We start from the raw sequence: 2148 nt of genomic DNA, 5'->3' as shown, positions 1-2148 counted from the left end.
CTCTGCCGCCCTCTTCTCCTCTTCCCCTGAACTGTTGCCTGGAGAATTGTCTTGGACAGGCCGCTTGATCTTGTTGTGTGGCCATACCATTTTAGTTTTCTCCTCTTCACTGTGGACAGCAGATCTTCATAGCGTCCTTAGTGTTGTCTCACTCTTCTGTTGACTTCTTCATTTGTGACATGCTCAATGTACGAGATGCCAAGTACTCGTCTGAAGCATCTCATTTCTGCAGCTTGGATCTTTCTCTGTAGCTCTGCCGTCAGTGTCCAGGATTCACAAGCATACAGAAGGATGGAAATGACTAGGGCATGCAATAGTCTCAATTTGGATTTGACAGCGATGTTTTTGTCTTTCCAGATTGGATTCAGTTTTGCAAGCGCCGCTGTTGTTTGCGCGATTCTTGCATGGACTTCTGGTTTGGATCCTTCTTGGCTGATGATTGCACCAAGGTACTTGAATTGTTGGACTGTTTCAAGTTGTTGACCACCGACCACGATTTTTGCTTTGATTGATTCGTCGCTGTTTCTCATTAGTTTTGTTTTTTCAGCACTGATTCCCATTCCGTATCTGGTTGATGTTTCATCCAGACGTTTCACAAGGTTGACCAGCTCATCTTCGTTCCCTGCCAGCCCGTCAATATCATCAGCAAACCGAAGGTTGCTGATTGTTCGTCCTCCGATGCTAACTGTGCTCACATGATCTTCGAGTGCATTTGTCATAATTTGTTCAATGAAGATGTTGAACAGGGTTGGTGACAGAAGGCAGCCTTGGCGGACACCTACTAAAGTGCGGAACCATTCGCCTAATTTGCCTTGGGCAAGGACCGCGCTGGTTGCTTTATTGTACAGCTGTTGGATCGTCAGTATCAGTTTTTGTCCCATGTTGTACCTGTTCATTGTGGCCCAGAGGGCATCATGCCATATGAGGTCAAATGCCTTTTTGTAGTCAATGAACACGTGAAAGATGTCTTGCTGGTGTTGGCTGTACTTCTCACACAGAACTCGAAGATTGAAAATCTGTTCCGTTGTGCTCCTTTCTCTTCTAAATCCAGCTTGTTCTTCGGCAATGATCTCTTCTGCCTGGGGTCTCAGTCGGTTCAGAATGACTCTCAACATCACTTTGCTTGCGTGGCAGATAAGGCTAATTGTTCTATAGTTTTGGCATTGCTGTAAGTTGCCTTTCTTAGGAAGCGTGATGATGAGGGACTGTGTCCAGGGTGTGGGCCATTCACCTGTCTGCCAGATCTTGTTGCAGATGCTAGTGAGGATGTCAGTCACTGTCTCTCTGCCATGCTTTATAAGTTCTGCAGGGATGTTGTCTACTCCTGCAGCTTTTCCATGTTTTAGCGATCTGATCGCTTCCTCCACTTCTTCCTCAGAACTGGGAAGTCGTCGTTGTTAGATGATTTGTGGCACGATGTTACATTGGTATCTCCATTTGTCTGGTAGTTGTAAAGGTCGGAACAGTACTCTGTCCACCTTTTGAGTATGTCTTCTTCTTCCGTGAGGCAGTTCCCTGCTTTGTCTTGGATGGTACTGACTGGTGCTTGCTTTGGTTTTGTTAGATCTTTCACGATTTGGAACGCTCGCCTACTGTTGTTCTTCTCCAGCTTTTCCTCAATTTCTGTACACTGTTTCCCAATCCAATCTTCTTTGGCTTGGTTCATGCTTTTTTTTATCTTGCGGTTGATTTCTCTGTACTCTGTTGCTTCGGTGGGTGTGGTCTTGTTCTTTTTCAGTTCTCTTCTTTTGTCGCACATATCCATGATTTCATCTGTGACCCATCGCTGTGTTTTCCTGCGAACGTTTCCAAGCGTTTCGTTTGCAGACTCTATCATGACTTTGTTTAATTGAGCTGTCAGCGTTTCTGCGCTGTGGTTTTCCTCAAGCGTTAACAGTGGGGCAAACTTCCCTCCAACTGTTGCCTTAAAAGGACTCTGCGATGTTGGGGTCCCTCAGCCTGTCCAGGTTGAATTTCATCCTGGTGTTCTTGGGCTTCTCAATTGTTTTCAGCCTGAGTTTGAAGTTCACAAACACCAGATCATGGTCGCTACCGACATCTGCACCAGGGAAAGTTCTTGTCGTAGCTCTTTTGATCCCTGATCTGAACTGATTTTGTACAAGGATGTAGTCGATCTGGTTGTGGTGG

General features: G+C 45.7%; 1 protein-coding gene across 1 annotated transcript in view; it reads right to left on the bottom strand.

Annotated features, from left to right (window-relative positions):
- Positions 1-1925: 1925 nt before the first annotated feature.
- Positions 1926-2148, bottom strand: part of LOC137619808 (craniofacial development protein 2-like) — a 771-nt gene continuing 548 nt past the window's right edge. The window contains exon 1 of the mRNA XM_068350106.1: positions 1926-2148. This exon is cut by the window's right edge and continues 548 nt beyond it. Within this exon, the coding sequence (XP_068206207.1) occupies positions 1926-2148 (223 nt within the window).

This window comes from Palaemon carinicauda, chromosome 26 (assembly GCF_036898095.1).
Source record: "Palaemon carinicauda isolate YSFRI2023 chromosome 26, ASM3689809v2, whole genome shotgun sequence".
Lineage (NCBI taxonomy): Eukaryota > Metazoa > Arthropoda > Malacostraca > Decapoda > Palaemonidae > Palaemon > Palaemon carinicauda.
The sequence above is the reverse complement of the archived record's forward strand: the minus strand, read 5'-3'. Positions and strand labels throughout refer to the sequence as shown.